Raw genomic sequence first — 17,337 nt, forward strand, 5'->3', positions numbered from 1 at the left:
ACGAGTAAAAACCCCGCTTGTAATCTCAGGACCTGGAAAAAAAACCACTGCCTCACATTTAATTTATTTCCTTCTGGTATAAAAGGAAATTGAAACCTGAGGAAACTGGAGAAAAAAGAGTTATCCAGTGTGGAAAAGAAAGGAGAAACATAAGAGAAAAAGGAGGAGAGCAGAGGAAGAAGACAGTGCCCAGATTATTGGAAGTTCACACCTTAAGAGCAGGTGATAAAGGAGCGGGGTTAGCTCTAGAAATCAAGCTTATCATCCACGCTGTCTCTGCCCTCAGGGGAGACAGGCCTCTGCCCTGGTCACGTCGCATGCTGCTCAGTGCAGAACCGAACGACTGTCCTTGTTGCGCATCCCATCAGGGCCCCCACACAAACCCACTCAGTGCTTGGTGTCATGTCCTTTGAGGTGGGTGAAGCCAGAAAGATGACAAAGCAGGTCGGGATCTGAGAATACCGCAAGTGAAACTTGAGCTCCTCATCACACAACCAACAAGACCTGCAGAACTTTAGGACACAATGTTTGCACCGGGGTGCACCTGTTCCCGGCCACTCGCTGGGGGTGGAGCCTTCCTTTGCACAGCCACCTGGAAGCTCCGGGTAAAGCTGACCCCTCAGTCAACTCACATTTATGAAAACAAAAACCACACGGCACGGCAGCTGAGGGCAGAGAACCCCAAAGTCTTGCAAGCTCGCCCATACATTGCACGTGGTCCCGACGGAAGGCCCTCACTCAGGGGTCCTCCACGCTGGAGGAGAGAGTCTCTTATACGCCCTCGACGGAGGAGGAAAATGATAAAATTCCGTTTTTAAAGAGTCTTCGGAGTCAGTATTGTTCCCTTTGTAAAATATGCAGGTATTTATGTATAGTCTTTAAATTGCCCTAAAGAGAATCCTGCTCTCTTTCCAGTTCCAATGTTGCCAGGAGCCCACTCGTCAAGCACCCAGCAGGGAGCTGCCCGCCTGGTTGGAAAGGCTGCACTTCCAGCCAAATGCACCTTGTATCCGTGTCTTTAAAGACATGAGACTCACAGAGCTTCGGCAGATCAGACATCTTCCACCGAACAGCCCAGGACGGGAAACCGAGGACGGCAACTGCTGCTTATTGGGGTCCCAGCCCGGCAGGGACCAGCAGGACTCGCTCGGCACCTCGCTCAGCACGGCCAGGCCCAGGCGTCTAGACAACAGTAAGTCCCTCCGTGGCGGGGGGTGAGTCAGATGGATCCTGTCTGCCGTGTTTGTGTTCTTAAAACAGCCGACCCCTGCGCAGGCTGAGATGCACGGGAGGGACGTGGAAGAGTGCCGTGGGTCCAGACGCTGGGACCAGGAGAGGGTTCCAGAGAACGGAAAGCTCCAGGTTCCCAGTCAACTCTGACCCCAAGACGCTGAGTGGCTTGAGAGAGCTCACACAGCCCCGTCTCCTCAACCGCAGAACAGAGGTTGCGTGTGGCATGGACGGCCCCGCTCAGCTGGGCATCTCTCAGCTCTTTGATCCGGCTCCACAGGGGTTTAAAGAGGAGCGTGACCGTGTTGAAAGGCACTGTGGATGCTTGGGACCTGGGCAGGCAGGGCCAAGTCGCACGGACTGCAGCGCAGAGCGGTCAGGACACAGGCAGAACGAGATAATGCTCGGTGACACCCAGAGGGCTCTCTCGGAAGAGAATCAGCAACTGAGAAACGGGCGTAAATCATCCACGTAGACCTCCTGACACTGAGGGTTCCTGAGCCCCGGAAAGAAATGACTCATGAAGAGTGAAGGATTAACTTCTCTGGGCATTTAAATAATTCTTACCCATGTGTATTTTTACCAAAGTCAGTTTTCAACAGTTAGGAAAAAATTGCCAGGAGGGAGAGAGACGCAGGAAACGGTTATCTCCACGTCGTTTCACGCCAGGTGGTGACGTGGCTCCAATCTTCATGGCAACACATCAGAGGACGTCCGACTGTTGATGTCCTCTGACCCACAGCGTCGCTTCTGCGAAGGTGTCCTCAGACATAGGATTCGGCGCCTGGACCTGGTGAATTGTCCGTTAGGGTGACAGGAGGAAACGCTGATAACCTCCTATAGGAGATGACTTGAGATATTTACCACAACCGCACAGCGGATGCTGTCCTGCCCTCAAAAGTTGCAGTGCAGAAGAATATATATTTAGCCATGGAAAGATGATCAGGAGGGGACACGCAATTTTTAAAGCACTGTATACACACAATGTTTTTTTATGCAGCCATGCATCGCTTAACAATGGGGATACTTTCTGAGAAACGCGTTGTTAGGCAATTTCGTTGCTGTGTGAACATCATAGAGTGCACTTACACAAGCCTAGATGGTGTAGCCACTGCACACCTTGGCCGTGTGGCACTGATCCTATGGGACCACCGCACAGCAACGTAGCTGGAAGGATGTGGAACAGGGGTCATCACTAGGAGATGTGATTATGGCATTCTCAATGATTTTTCTCTATACTTATATTTTCGGAATTTTCTATATAGACCATATCTTGCTATTGCAATAAAAATAAACCTATTTTTAATTTAAGAAAAGTCAGTCCTCAATGACAATATATTTCAGTAGAAGGGACACAGATAAAATGAGATGAATTATGGTTTAATTAGGGCACAAGATACGGTGCAGAGGGCAAACAGAGAAGGGGTCAATGGAAGCTGTGGACAGAGGAGGTGATCTGGGAAGGCTTCCTGGACGTGAGGTCTGGGGTTCTAACTAATTTGCAAGTGACCAGCAGGAAGGCACAGGCTCCCATTCCCTGCACTTAGGAAGGAGGTGCGGCCAGCTGTGTGGCGCTCCAGGGTGGGAGGCTGGGGCGCTGGTCGGGGACAGGTGGAGGACGGCCACATGTCATGGAAGATTCTATCCTGTTGGCAGCTTTACGGAATTGTCGTGAATTAAAAGCATGTTTCCACAAGAAACAAAGGAAGGTTTTTTTTTTTTTCCCCCAGCAGCCTGTGAATTAACTGACAAAGGAGACCAGCTTGTATTTTTCTGTTTCTGATTTAAGAAGTCACTTTTGCAGTCTGTGACAGACGCAACTGCATTACAGAAGTAGTGGGAACCAGAGTCAAGGGCAGGGCACGGATCCCCATCCCAGAGCACGTGCCTCCAGACTCAAGGAACAGAGCAGCGATCGTCGGACGCCACTGCGTCTCAGCAAATGCATCTTTCTCAGGGACCTCACGGTGCTGGAAACCCACGGCTCAACGCTCGAGAGTGGCCAAGTGTCCATTCGGCACATTAAGTGGCTTTACGGTTTCCAGTGAATGAATGACGAATGATTTCTCTGCACAAGAGCCACCACCCTGTGCAAACCCAATTTGCAGTCTTTGCTGCATTTAATGACAATTACCTTAAATACCCACTTGCACACAGTGGTGAGCGGTATTTATATTTCTCAACAGGCGTTTTCCTAAGGGTCACCTTAGTGTACGTTCGGTGTCTCTTGTTTCTTGCTTTAAGGATAATGTGTGTTAAAAGATCCTTCTTATTTTTCAAGCAGCAGGCACAAGAGAAAAGAACCAGGGTTTTGTCATAAGATTCTCTTTCAGGAGCTGAATCCAAGGAGGAAAATACCATCAAACACTGCATCTCTCTTGGGGAAAGGTCGTCTTCATTTGTTCAACAAGTTTTCTTGTTTTAAATGCATACCAGGTTCTCTAGCCACTGGGGAGATAATTGAGAGCAAGACAGCTGGGCTTCTGAATTCCAGATTTTACAGGAAAGGACAATGGCTCCAAAGGAGGGCAGCCTCTTGGGGCCATCATAGAACTCCATCTGGGCCAGTTGTGACTGTCACACAGTTAGGGGAGCATTACGGGAATCTGGGGGTCCAGAGAGGCTGGTTTGGGGGAAGCATGAAGCAATCCCACCCAATGAAGAATAGGCTCCTGTCTCATATGATTTGAATGTCTGTTTTCCTGTCTCTAATTGCCTGAGCCTTGCATCTAACTCTGCTTTGTATGTAAACCAAAGGGTTTTTTTTTTTTTTGCACGGTTATAAGCAACAATGGATTTTTCAAGAATGCAACTCACCATGTAAATTGAGGAAAGAGAGAAGTTTGTTTGGTTTGATGCTTTACCAAGAATTGTTTACCATTTCCAAAATCCCATCAGGTTGGCGAATCCACTGGCGGTTAATGAGTCATTACACACTCGTCTAGTGGTCTCATTGGCAGCTCTAAATTCCAGTGAGACGTCATCCAGAAACAGACTTCCGAATGCTTCATTCTGTACACGTCTGTCATTGTGCCCAGACATTTGTATCCTAAAATTTATGTTTTTAGTTAATAGCTACCTTGCTTTTATTTCTCTGTTACGTTAGAGTTCGGGCACATTATACAAATAAATAAATACATTAATATATACATATATACTCAAAATAGTGTGTGTAGGTCAGTCATACATAAATTTCATTTTAGAACCGTCCAGGACACATTGTGAAATATTTGCTATAAATGGGACACTTGGTTTGATAAGTTTACGGGCCATTGTTATGGACAAGAAAGCTGTTTAGACAACTGCACGGATGCGTCATAAATGCAAGGAGTTTGGGGAGCACGTGGTGGGGTTACCAGGCAAATCTCGCAGGACCTGAGGAGGCTGCTCGTAAGACGCTGAGCTCAGTGCACCTGGAAGGCAGGCGCGGTGGGGACCGGGATGCAGCGCTCAGAGGCGGTGCAGGTGGAGGCCAGGCGTGCTCACCAGCTCAGGGACAGCACGGGCTTCCGAGGAGCCGAGTCCTGGTTCTAAACCTCACGATCCTTGGATGACACCAGCGGTTCTCAGCTGCAGGGAATTCTGCCCCTGGGGACACTTGGCAACATCTGGAGACAGGTTTGGTTGTCTCCAAAATGGGGTACTATGGGGTACTATTGGCAGCTAGTGGGGAGAGGCCAGGGACACAGCTCAATGTCCCCCACAAGGGAGACTTGTCCACCCAAATGTGAACAGAACCCAGTGAAGAAGTGCCGGATTCCAAGGCGGTTTCTGCCAGTGTGTCTGCGTCTCAGCAGATGGCATCAGGATCACACTGCTCAGGTCGACTCTGGAATCTCTAGTGTGATTTGGTTGGGGAAGTTCTTTATTGTTTATTTATTTCTGTCTTTTGGGTTTTCCTCTGAGCCGCTGTTAGTCGCTGACTTCATTTTCTTAAGGCCACACCTGCTTCCATTTCACTCCTTAAGCACGGCACGACCTGGCATTGCAGGGCAGTGGTCCCGGGCTCCACACAAGGCATCTCCAGCCCAGCCTGTCGTCACGCTGCCCCGCGGTCACTCAGTGACCTAGCTTCGTGTGCAGACCACCAGATCCGCCAGGGTGAAGACACACAGTGACGGGAAAGAGATCCCCCCAGGCCAGGGGAGGCTGTTGTGCGGAGGTGGGAGAAGCAGAACAGAGATCTCTACAGCCCTGTGCAAAGATCTGAGGGCTGTCCTGATAAGTGAGGTGCCCGACCGGGCTGCACGAATGAGGACGCAGGCCTAGAGCACCGTGGACCCTCAACAAATGCTTACTGTATGGACAGGCACGGTCTCTCAGAATCTAAGATCTCTGAATCAAAGGAACCCAGGAGGTCTCATCACAACAGACCTTTGAGTTCCTGTCCTAAACCTTCCTATTGACCGTTTTAGTCACATCTCTTTCTTAACTGGTAAACTGAGATAGAACAGACTTACCCACACAATCCTGTAGGTTTATAGAATGATTTATGACTTTCAAAGTGCTGTTATTACACTGTCTGAATCTAACCACAAACTCCAATGTCTACAAGACCAGTGAGGTACAAGGTTGACCAGACTCACAAAACCCCAACATCCTTCCATGGAGAATTTATTCCAACAAACATTTCTTTTTTCTTTCTTCTTTTTTCTTTTGGCAAGGAAGATTGGCCCTGAGCTAACATCTGTGCCAATCTTCCTCTATTTTATGTGGGACGCCACCACAGTGTGGCTTGATGAGTGGTGTAGGTGTGCATCTGGGATCTGAACTTGCAAACCCTAGGCCACCAAACTGGAGCACGTGAACTTAACCGCTGTGCCACTGGGCAGGCCCACCAACAAACATTTCTTGAATGCCCGTCCCAGGCACGAGACTCTGCCAGGTCCCCCAAATGATGCACTGAAATGAGACACAGCATGCCGGGGATGGCCCACATGCTGGTCGCTGTCCTGCATGCTAGTCACTGTCCTGTGTGCTGGTCATTCATTCTTCCTGTGTACAGGTCACTGTCCCTGTGTGCTGGTCAGGGATTAATATTTTGCGTAAGTAAAACAAATTTAAAGGAGGGCAGAAAAAAGGATGCTCGGCAAAAGGGACAGTGGACAGAAAGAGCTTCAGGGGACGGTAGATCTGAGGGTGTGAGGACTACAGAGGAGGGTGGCCCCGGAAGTGTCCTGAGAGACGGCGGGTCTGGAGTCAGGCCTGAGGGGCCAGAACACCACAGCGACGGCATCATCCTGCAGACATTTCCAAGGTACGAACACAGAGAAAGATGAGAACGTTTTGCTTTTCCAACAATGACTACAGTGAACCCTGAATCTATTCATATTCCTTTAGATACATGCAGGTAAAAATTCTATATTTGTCTATTTTTAGGGTTTGCTAACTACAAGCAGAGTTGAATTCTCTCCCACTGCCATAAAAATGGTATTTTACCCAACTACCAATTTGTCTCTTTGAATAAATCTGCCTATAAAAGCCACTGGGCTAGCCTTTCCCTTTAAAACAGAACCCGTGGGTTTTGGGCCACGCACCGGGATGGCAACTGGAGTTGCTGAGATGATTTGCAACCACCTGACTCCTGAAAAGATGCGCAGTTGTTTGTCTGTTCCATTAACTGACTGCCTGGTGACTCACCCGGCATCCAGCACTATTACTCATCGTGGGAAGATCTCTCCAAACCCAGGCACGGCCCCCAGCAACTGCTGCCAGGCAAGCAGAGGTGGTGGCAAACCGGGATGCAAATTATGTACCTATGAAAGAAAAACTCCAGACTTCCAAGTTTTGCTAGTAGCACTGTTAGTTGATACAAGTAACTGCAGAGGCATCTTTATGGGGGGGGTGCCTGATGCTTCCCCTGGGGTACTCACACACTCAGTGATGGCGTGATTAGGAGGCAGAGAGGAGAGGGAAATGATAGAAAACTGAATTCCGCGATATCCCCCTCTAGCCATCCACTGTCTTTGATTTGCTTTCACCTTTGGTAAACTCGTTTCCTCCACACCCCAGAGGAACAGCTGCATTTTCTGTAATCATGCTCATTGCTATTTGGAAGCTTAAAGATGCTACTCTCGGGTGTGGTCAGAGAACTCATTCAAGCCGATTTCCAGGGGGGCAAACCAGCCACTTTGCAAGGAGAAAACATTACAGTGGGCTAATGCATTTTGTTGCCGTTGCTAAATCCTCCAGCCTTGGAGGTACTGAAGGAACGGCCCTTCATACCTAGGGCTGTGGTTTAAAGGAAGAATTAGGATGTCCACGGCTTTCCCAGAGCAGGCCAGCCCACCCGCCTGCCACGCTTTGCTGGGAAGACGTGACGGGAAACAGCAGTCACGCCGCGGGCGTCCTTACCTGAAGGTAATGGCACGGCCTCAAGGGCGGCTTGATCTCCGGGTGGACCAGGGGCTTGTCCAAGTTCAGGGAGCTCTTGCGATAAGCCTCCTTGGCCTGGCTCACGGTGAGCGTGGACCAGGAGCTGCGCTTCATGTACTTGGCCTCGGGCGTCATGGCCAAGCCCTCGCAGGCTGAGCACTTGACGTCGTTATTACTTTTGGAAGTCTTCAGGGAGAGGTCCCCAAAGGGTCCCTGCAGCGGGCCCGGGTAGCAGTGGGAGGCGAGGTCCATGTGGTGCCTGTTGATCACGCTGGAGGTCCGGTAGGTGCTGTCGCTGTCCAGATTGTCGTCGGAGCTCCACCAGCTGCTCAGGCCCGACTTATGCTTGCTCTCGGGCTTGCGTTCCTTGCTTTTATTCCGTTTACTGTGTTTAACATGGTGGCCGTGGTGGTGGTCATCCACCCGGCTGTCCCCCTTGGTCCCGTTGACGTTGCTCTTGGAAGAGCCTTCTAAAGAATGGGACTTGGTGAAGAGCTTTTGGACGGAATGGACGAGGTGTCGTATCCGCCCCGGGCTCTCGCTGCGCTGCTCCGCGGCACTGGAGGTCCTCTGGTATTGCAGCGTGTGGAAGCCGTCCCTGTGCAGAGGGAGCTGTTTCTCAAACTGGTCCAAAAGATTGGCCGGAATCCGGTTGATTTTAGTGCTGGCGTGAGACATGGCACAGTCGTCTCTGGTGTCGTAGTGGGAGCTGTAGTGCATCCTGGGGAAGGTGCTACTGGACATGTGGTCGCCCAGCATCATGGGCATCATCATGCACTCGGAATGGATGGAGCTCCGCGGGGAGCAGCGGTGGTGATCCATGAGGCAGCTCTCCGCCGGGCTGAGCAGGTGGGGCTGCCGCGCTTCCTGCCCGTGGTGGAGGTGGTCGTGGGCATGCTCACAGTCATCAGGCGGTGTTAAGCCACAGGTATGACCCGAACACAGCTGTGGTTGATTTCGACTCCCGGATAATCCTTTCATATTCCTAGGAGCAGGCGAGTATCTTTCTTCATTGAAGTGCTGAGTCGGCGACCATGAATACTGCTGGTCTGGGGAGAAAACACAGAAACGCCATTTACGACTTTGTGGGAATATCGACAAAAACCCTTACGTGTTGGAGAAGTAAAATATTAACACCCCCTGCAGGAACTACTTTTATCCAGTAGTCAGTGGTCATTTTCCACCGGGCATTCAAGTGGGCTACTGCTTTTTTATACCACACTGACTTCTCCAAAGTGTGAGAATATTAGAGAGAGTAAACTTTGATATTTCCAAATACTCCCGAATGTATTAAACAAATAAACAATTTGGGGGAAAAATGAGTTATATCTCAATTAGATTTGAGTACTGTGGTTCAGTTTAAGAAGTTTAAAAAAACAACAGCCGCTATTTAATCAGTGGCATTGCCCGGGGAGCGAATGTGCTGCACGCTAGTGCACTAACCACGAGGTCGTTCAAGGCCACGTCCTCGCTGTGCAGGTCAGGAGAGGGGCTTTCTCAGGGACGTCTGTCTGTGTCCAAAGGAGGATGAAACCAGGACGTCCTGACATTCTATTTCCAATATTCGGCTTTGAACTGTAAGATTCTGCCCAGTCAAGAAAACAAGGGTTGATTATGTGACCCACAATGTTATACACAGGTCAACAGGAGGCGACCTCGCAGAAGACGTTGGGTCTGTGGCTGTGGGCTGTGGACCGGCCCCTGGACTTCTTGTTAGGGAGGCGGTCGGTGCAGTGGTTGAAATGCCAGCATCTGGAGATGGACTAGTTGGGTCAGGGCCTGGTCCGGCCACCTCCGGGAGTGAGGCTCCAGGCGGGTGACCTGTGCTCTCTAGGTTCTCCTTCCTCAGCTGTGGGCAGGGACACAGGACACCGGCAAGGCAACAGGCCGCGTTCCAGGGGGAGGACACTCAGACCATTCATTACCTACACTATGATTGTTGTCATGGTTTCATTTGAATTCTCTTGGGTCAGCATTTACAAAGCTCAGGGTTTGTTAAACCTGAAGAACTGGATCCCGGGATCCCCAGAGAGCCCTGCTTTGCCCCTGCTTCCTGCTGTCCCAGCGTTTCTGTTCCAGTCCCAAATCAGGGCCTGCTTCCAATTGCCGGCCAAACAGATGCAGGAAACACAGGCTCTGTTAGAGTACGTAATATACCTATATATGTAGTACATATTGCATTTATGGAATGTAATACGCACGTAATAACATGCAGGAAACAGAGACTCTATATAGTATGTAATATGATGTATAATGCACAGATCCATATGTAATATGCATGTAGAGTATATAATATGCATGTAATATAATATATACAGGAAATACATAATATAATATTTAATATGCATACATAGTGTGTATACAATGCATATATGTATACATAATGTCTATATACAGTATGTAATATACATATAATATGATATATTCAGGAAATACAGATTCTAGTATATAATATGCATATATAGTATGTATATGTATATCCATATATAATATACATGTATAGTATGTATGGATAATGCATATATCCATATAATATGCATATATAATATATAGTTCATATATAGTATATAATATATCCAGGAAATACAGATTATATTATAGTATATAATATGCATATATAGCATGTATATAATATGCACATATCCATATGTTATATGCATATATAGTGTATATATAATGCATATATGTATACATAATGTATATATAGTGTGTAACATGCACATAACATGATATATTCAGGAAAGACAGACTCTAGTATATAATACGCTAGTATAAAATAATAGTATGTATGTAATACACATATATGCATATATTACATGCAAATATAGTATGTATATAATGCACATATGTATACATAATGTTTGTATATAGTATGTAACATGCATATAATACTATGTATTCAGGAAATATAGACCCTAGTATATAATATGCATATCTAGTATGTATATATTCACATATTATATAAATGTGTAGCATGTATATAACACATATGTCCATGCAGAATATGCAATATATAATATGTATATATAGCATGCATACATAATGCATATATCCATATATAATATGCATATATAGTGTATAATATGCATATTATATGCAGGAAATACAGAGTCTATTATAGTATATAATATGCATATATAGCATGCAAACAGAGTGCATATATGTGTATATATAGTATATAATATGCATGTACTATGATATATTCAGGAAATTCAGACTCTAGTATATAATATGCATATATCCATATAGTATATTACAGGTATAGTGTGTATATATAACGCACATATCCATATATAATATGCACATAATGTGATATATGCAGTAAATACAGGCTTGGGAAGCTGATTCCAACAGGAAAATGGTGGGAAGAACCCGTGAGGCGGAGGGCCCAGGAACGGCCTGTGGGCTGAGCCCAGAGAGGCTCTGAGGGCCCAGCAGCCTCAGCCCACTGGACCTGCGCAGCCAGCCTTCTGTCCCCGGGGTAGTGGAGACCAGTTAGCTCCCCGGGCCAGGGCCCCGTGTCCCTCTCCACAGCCCCACGAGGACGAGCACGAAGGCTGTGCACTCCTCTCCCGCCTCCCGCTAGGAGCCCTGCTGTCAGCGCCTGCGGAGCTTGCTCCGAGTTGCCAGGAGCCCTGAGGCTGCAGTTATGACACAGCAGAGTCTGTTTCGTGACACCTGAGGCGGCTTCCTCTCTCTGTCTGCCCCAGCAGCCCTCTGGAGAAGGAGGCCCTCTGATGTTCTCCCTTTCTCTGCCTTCCCTCTCGTCTCCCGACTTACTCTCACTTCCTCCTCTGCCCCACCCTGGTCCTCAGCTCACCCTTCACTTGCTGCACCCGTGGCCTTCAGCCCAAGGCCCTGCCCTGCTCAGACCCCACGTCCTCAGCCCCGGGGCCACAGCAGGAGCCCCCGACTGCTCTTCTTTCGTCCACGTCACCCAAACATCGCTGCAGGCCTGTGCTTCCCCAGACACCCTCACCAGCTCATTCCCTGCCCAACAGCTCACCCGCTTACCAGCAAGCCCCAGCACCTCCACCCGTTACCAGGGGCCACCTCTCCGACGGCAGCCTCCGTGATGGCGGGGTTTGCTCTGAGACGGCTCTAGGCCAGCCCCAGCACATGCCAGGCACAGAGCACATGCCCAAGGCTTGTGATGACCAGATGAGCCCGCCGGAGCCCCTCGTTCAGCCCCTCGTGCACATATCTGTGAAGCTACTGGCTTTGATCACACGGAACTACTGCTAGTTCTAATCAGTACCCCACAGGTTCTTTCCACCTTCTGCTCCCCAGGCTGCTGCACCGTCCTCTCCTGTGTTCACTCTCCGAGACCCAGCTCCAGTGCAACCCAACCTGCATTAAGACAACGCCTGGAGAGTGCCTCCTGTGCGCTGTCCTCGAGGCGGAAGGTCCAGACCGGAACGAGAGGTGGACCTCCTCGAGGTGCTAGGGCATCAGGTCCTCAGGATGAAGCTGTCTGAGTCCCGCTCCCCTCACCCGCACGGCCCAACACCCCTCCCCAGGGCCAATGGCACCCCTCAGTCCAGCTCGTGTAACTAACCCTGCCCACCTGTCCTCTACCACCAGGAGCGTCTCTCCCACTTACTCCTCTCTAACGTCCCCTCCCCTGAGAGATACGACCTCAATCCTGGAGCAGGCGACACCCAGAACTCATAGAGCCATCCACCCTGACTCCTCCCCCAATAGACTCCATGCAAACACCTAGGGGGACCGCAGGAAACGGGAGAGAAAACTGAGACTCCAGGCTCCTCTGGATTACTTTTACTCAACTCTCTTGGGGGTCGATGTCAGGAAACACCATCACTTCCGAGAACATTTGCCAGATGACTGGTGCTAGCTATGGGTTCAAAGGTCTGCATTTCAGGCTCAGGGACCGCCCTCATCCAGGCCAGCTCAGACATGGAGATATCTCGTAAGGAAGGGCCATGACCTCACAGATCCCTAAGAAGTTAGGGGCGAGACCTATGACACCGGGAACGATCGACAGCAGCAGAGAGCGCAAACATTGCCTGAGGAACCCCAGTGGACTCAGAGTAGGAGTGGGGCTGCCTCTCATCCCAAGGGCACACAGGGATCGCTCCTGCATGTTCTCCGAGTCATGGATCAGTGAATCCTTTATCTCCAAAGGCAGCTTCCCTTTATCTCAATTCAAGGTACTTCGCTGTCTCACGGGAGTGGGGATCCCGTAAACCTCCTCAGTCCTTCCTCTCTCAACAGCCAAATTACCGCTAGAACACTTCAATATATTAGGAGGGGATATTTTAGCTTATGTTATATTTTAATATAATTAAAGGCAAGTTTTCAAAGGAAATTCAATATTCAACTCATAAATAGCAAAGCCGTGTGCTGTAATCTAGACGTTATAGCAGCACAAAGTGGTCATCCTATTATCTTTCGCTTTATTTTTCCATTAACACGTAATTTAATACAATTCTAATATTCCTCCATATTAAAAACCAAGTCCTTTACTGCTCCACTCACGTATCGTATGTCTGCCTCATGTTTATGCTGGAAGCTACGTTATGAATGTAGCTGCATAAAAGAACAGCATAAAAGATAAAAGTTCAACTGAACGGAATTAAATTTGATTATGCGACACGTTGATAACACATTCTCATTTCCAGGTACAGGATGAATTCCCTGACGGACGCCTGGAAACTTACACATTACCCTCGAAAACAATACCACAAGCACAACAGACAGGATAAGCGGACTGTAACTAATGGCAACACCAGAGCGTCTAACAAGGACTTGGACGATTGCTTTCTTATAAGTCCATGTAACATGTCATAAATCCTTAGGGCCTGGCAGTTTCTCTTTGTGACAGTGAGGTGACAAACAAAAATGTGGATGATGTCTTAGCTTCCTAACTTCTAGCTACTCAGGACATCACATTTTTTTTAATTGGTTTTACTTTTACTGGTCCTACTTTTTTTTTAGGTATGCTTTTTTTGGCGAGGAAGACTGGCCCTGAGCTAACATCTGTTGCTAATCTTTCCCTTTGGTCTGCTTTTCCTCCCCAGAGCCCCAGCACACAGTTGTGTATCCTAGCTGTAGGTCCTTCCGGTTCTTCTATGTGGATGCCGCCCCAGCAGGGCTTGGCCAGTGGTGTGTAGGTCTGTGCCCAGGATCTGAACTGGTGAACCCTGGGCCACTGAAGCAGAGTGTGTGAACTTAACCACTCGGCCACGGCGTGGGCCCCCACGACACCACTTTTTGTTATTAAGCAAGAGACATTAGCAGTTATTGTCACTATCCGTTAACTGTGTCCCCACATTCAAACTCGAATGTCAAGACACATTTTAGTGTTGGATTTCACCAGACTGTTGGCCTACATTCTAAAGAGTGCATTTTGAGGGTAGCAATAAAACCTTTACAACACGGCCGACATATGTGCTGTGCTCACTGTGTGTGGGTGCTGTGTCCCAGGCTTGACCATCCTCACGGCCCTGCAGGGAGGTGTTGCCTGTCCTCATCGCAGGCTGAGGAGACCGAGGCTAGCAGGGCAGGTGGGACAAGGTCCCCGTGGTCATGCACGCACACAGACACATAGACACACATGCAGACACACACACAGCATCGGAGCTGCACTGGAAGCCAGGCATCCAGCTCCAGGTGGCCTGCTGCCAACACCAGGCTGCTGAGGATGCGGGACGCTGGTGGGGGGTTCCATATGCCCCTTCTGGTTAAGCCAGGCTAGTAGTTCCACACCCAGCCTTAGCCCGAGCCAACCAGGCTGGGCGCACACTGTGGCAAGGGGCACGGGCTCCAGGATTTTTGAAACAGCATGGAGCCTGTGCCCCAATCCCACCCCTGGGAGAAGTGGCAGTGCAAGGACAGACACTGGCCAGCCTTCCTGACCTTGGGCACTTGGAGGTCCCTCCCCACTGAGGAAGCAGCGTTGTCTCCCTCTGCCTTAAGTTCCCTTAACCCAAGTTGCCTGCTTTCAACCATCTGATTTCATCTGCCCCCACGGGGAGGGACAGACCTTCCACTGTGTCATTGGGTCTTGCCATCCACCTTAAATGGAAAATCCCCCGTTGGAGGTGGGAGCCCACTGAGCTAAAGGTAAAAAACAAACCCAAACAAAACAAAACGGAACAACAACCTAAAGTGGATCATGGAGTTGCTTGATAAAAAAAAATATATTCTCCTATGAAGCATTTTCGCCAAGCTAGTTAAACTTGCCAATATTTGTTCAGAAATTTCAGTTGGGCTTGTGCAGAATTGTGAGGTAGGCTGGTTGGTCCCTGGAATCACCCTGGCTCCCTCTCTCTGCTCCCCACATCCTTGTCGCCACTCCTTCATCCTTCCTGCCACTCCTCAGTGCAGCACCTGCTTAGCTGCCTTCTCTTATGGGCCCTGTGCCATCTGGTCAGGATCCTGCAACACAAGTGCAGGTCAGGGAACAGGATAAGAGACAGCCACGTGAACCTATTCTTGTGCCCACCACGCGAGGGTATGAAAGATGGGGCCCACCGTGTGTCAAAAGGCATCCGTCTGAAGCTCCATTACAAACAAGATTCCTCAAAAATTCAAGAAAAAAGTACAAGATTTGTATGCTAACAACTACCAATCATCCTGGAAAGAAATTAGTGATGCTCGAAGTAAATGGAAAGGTATCCCGTATTCATGGATGGGAAAACTTAACAAGGTTAAGATGGAAATATGCCCCGAGATGATCTGCAGAATCACCACAATTCCTAACAATCACAGTTGGCTTCTTTGTAGAAATCCAAAAGCTGATCTTAAAATTAATATGGGTAGAAAAAGAAAATTAAACCTAAAGCTAGTGGAAGGAAGGAAGAAATAATACAGCTTAGAGTGGAAATAAATGAAATAGAATCAATGAAATGAAAAGTTGGTTCATTGAAAAGATCAATAAAATTGACAAACTGTTAGCTGGCCTGAAAAGAAAAAAGAGAATAGTCAAATTACTAAAATCAGAAATAAAAGTTGGGGATCACTACTGATCTTATATAAATAAAAAGGATTAGAAGAGCATACTATGAACAATAGTATGCCAGCAAATCGATAAACTAGATGAAATGGACAAATTCATAGAAACACATCAATTACTTTGAGAAGAAATAGAAAGTTTCTCAACAGGACTAAAATGAGTAGGGAGATCGAATCAGTAATCAAAAACCTCCCAACAATGAAATGTCCAGAACCAGATGGCTTCCTGGTGAATTCTACCAAATATCTAAAGAAGAATCAGAAACAATTCTTCTCAAACTCTAACAAAAAACACAAGAGGAGGGAACAATTCCTAATTCATTCTATGAGGCCAGCATTACCCTGATACGGGAGCCAGATAAAGACATCACAAGAAAAGAAAGTTCCAGACCATAATGGATTTGTGAATACAGATGCAAAAATCCTCAACGAAATACTGGAAAACCTAATCCAGCAGGACATTGAAAGAACTACACATCACGACCAAGTGGAATTTATCCCAGGAACACAAGGGTGGATCAACATGACAAAAGTCAATCAATGTATTACAACGTATTACTAGAATGAACGGGAGAAAACACATGATCGTCTCAGTTGATGCAGAAATGGCATTTGACAAAATTCAACACCCTTTCATGATGAAAACACTCAGAAAACTAGGAAGGAAACCCTCCTCAATGTGATGAAGGCACTTGTGAAAACCCCACAGCTAGCATCCTACTCAGCAGTGAAAGATGGAAAGCTTTGCCCCTAAGAACAGCACGAGAGAAGCTTGCTCTGCTTTTGCTGCTGCTGTTGGACAATGAACTGGAGGTTCTAGCCAGAGCAATTAGCCAGAAAGAAATAAAAGGTATCCACACTGGAAAAGCAGAAGTATCTATTTGCAGATGACTTGTTCCTATATAAAGAAAATACCAAAGAATCTACAGAAAGCAATTCGAGCTAATAAACAAATTCAGCAAAGTTATAGCTTACCAGATCAAAACACAAAAATCGGTTGTGTTTCTATACACCAGCAATGAACAATCCAAAAACAAAATTAGGAAAGTAATTCTATTTACAATAACATCTAGAAGAATAAAATACCAAGGACTACACTTAACCAAGGAAAGACTTGTGCTCTGAAAACTAGAAAACAGTGTGGAAGGAAATAAAAGACTTAAATACATGGAAAGATGTCCTGTGTTCCCGGATTGGAAGACTTTAATAGTTTTAAGATTTCAATACTACTCAAAGTGACCTACAATTTCAACACAATGCCTGTCAAAATTCCAGCTGGCTTTTTTGCAGAAGCGGAAAAAGCAATCCTCAAATTCATATGGAAATGCAATGGGTCCCCAAAAGCCAAAACAATCTTGAAAAAGAAGAATGAAGTTGGGGGACTAACACCTCCCAATTCCAAAACTTACTACAAAGGCACCGTCATCGAAACAGTACTAGCACAAAGACACACATATGGATCAATGGAATGGAATCAGGGGTCCAGAAACAAACGCATACATCTATGGCCAATCCATTTCTGATTAGGGTGCCAAGACCAAGAAATGGGGGCATAATCGTCTCTTCTACAAATGGTGGTGGGACATCCAGATTTCCATGTGCAAAGGAATGAAGTTGTACTCACTCCCTCATATTCTACACAAAAATGAACTCAAAATGGATCAAAGACCTAAAAGTAAGGGATAAAAATATAAAACTCTTAGAGGAGAATATGTGCTTATTTCTTTGTGAATGTGAATTAGGTAATGGTTTCTT

At 47.4% G+C, this 17,337-nt stretch overlaps 1 protein-coding gene across 5 annotated transcripts in view; it reads right to left on the reverse strand.

The window, feature by feature from the left end:
• The window catches only part of DLGAP2 (DLG associated protein 2), an 823,888-nt gene that overhangs the window by 103,849 nt on the left and 702,702 nt on the right, over window positions 1–17,337 (reverse strand). For all 5 annotated transcript variants that reach the window (XM_070499944.1, XM_044760599.2, XM_044760596.2 and 2 more), the window contains exon 6: window positions 7,585–8,654. In XM_070499944.1, coding sequence (XP_070356045.1) covers window positions 7,585–8,654 — 1,070 coding nt within the window. The remainder of the gene's footprint in view (window positions 1–7,584; window positions 8,655–17,337) is intronic.

This window comes from Equus asinus, chromosome 27 (assembly GCF_041296235.1).
Source record: "Equus asinus isolate D_3611 breed Donkey chromosome 27, EquAss-T2T_v2, whole genome shotgun sequence".
Lineage (NCBI taxonomy): Eukaryota > Metazoa > Chordata > Mammalia > Perissodactyla > Equidae > Equus > Equus asinus.